Source organism: Perkinsus marinus (genome assembly GCF_000006405.1).
Source record: "Perkinsus marinus ATCC 50983 genomic scaffold scf_1104296934670, whole genome shotgun sequence".
NCBI classification, from domain to species: domain Eukaryota; phylum Perkinsozoa; order Perkinsida; family Perkinsidae; genus Perkinsus; species Perkinsus marinus.
In genome coordinates this window covers 1-1,161 of record NW_003214674.1, presented here as the reverse complement: position 1 = coordinate 1,161, position 1,161 = coordinate 1, and the positions used below count along the sequence as shown (strand labels likewise).

The 1,161-nt window shown below is 53.2% G+C and overlaps 1 protein-coding gene across 1 annotated transcript; it reads right to left on the bottom strand.

Annotated features, from left to right (window-relative positions):
- Positions 1-260: 260 nt before the first annotated feature.
- On the bottom strand, positions 261-1,068 carry Pmar_PMAR013602 (hypothetical protein; the record flags this gene model as incomplete). The annotated part of the gene is made up of 5 exons (XM_002784712.1): positions 261-423; positions 476-573; positions 629-763; positions 865-943; positions 997-1,068. The coding sequence occupies 5 exons, from the start codon at positions 1,066-1,068 to the stop codon at positions 313-315; spliced, it is 495 nt and encodes a 164-aa protein (XP_002784758.1). The 3' UTR covers positions 261-312.
- Between the last annotated feature and the right edge of the window lie 93 nt (positions 1,069-1,161).

Sequence of the window (1,161 nt, the reverse complement as noted above, 5' to 3'; positions counted from 1 at the left end):
CCAAGGGGGCACAGGTCACTCATTGTCCCCGAAGACTGTGTCTATAACCCCGCCACCATTCTGGCTACACGTTCCTCTTAACAGAGGTTTGGTTGTGGCCTACGAAGTATCTCCTTATGCTGGACTTCCTCAGCGATGATGCCAAGCTCAAGTTTGCCCCGACTATTTGTTCTCCACCCTCACATAGGAATCGAAAATGATGCCATCAGCCTGATGCCAGCCGACGCCCACTTGGAGTAACTCAACAGAGAACCGCAGGGGTGGGTGGAAACGTTAAGTGTTGAGGAACGTGGTAAATACGTAAGGGATATTTCATCGCTTTCTGTAGCGGGACTTGCCCTTAGGGCCCTTCTGCTTCTTAATGGACTTGTCGACTCCTCTAGCCTTCGCTTGGGCGGCAGGGGCAGAGGGTCCTTTAGAGACCTGACGACACCCGTCCCACACAGGTTCAAATCCCACAAGGCCCTATTTCTACCTTCTTATTGCCCTTCTTCTTCCTACTAGGGGCCATATCAGTTCGGTCCTCTTCACCCTCGAAGCCAGCACGCATGCGCCCACCTCTGTCCTTCTTCCCTGCACCACACAACCTCCACATACCCCCAAGGGCCACCTCCCCTCAGCCGCCTACTCATCCGTTTAGCCAGGCCCCTCTGCATGCCCTCCTCATGCCTCCGCTCCGCCCTCTCCTGATCCTTCTTCGCCTGCTGAACTTCCAACTTCCTAGCAGCTCGTTTCTCCGATCTCGTCTTGGGCACCTTCGACGCTGAAGTTAACAACACTAGATGATCCGAAACACAGCGACAACCGAGTTGTGCATATCACACATACTACTCAGGTAAGGGGGAGAATCGGCTCTAACCTTACCAGAATCAATAGCCTCAGCACCGGCGCCCTTCCTGATCCACTGCTGTCTAGGTCGCCTGTCGATCTCCTTTCGATGTGTCTGGTGACCGCCGATACATGACCATTCAGCTACTACTAAGGTGAGGGACTTACCTTCATATTGTCCACCTTTTTTGCCATCACATCAGCCAAACGAAGCTCCCTCTCTACCGATTCCTCCTGCATGATTTGCTTCACCTTATCCTCACTCTCCGTTATTTTAACTGCGAATAGACCTTACCACTCCTTCCCCACCAAAGGCCCCCCACCTGCCATGTC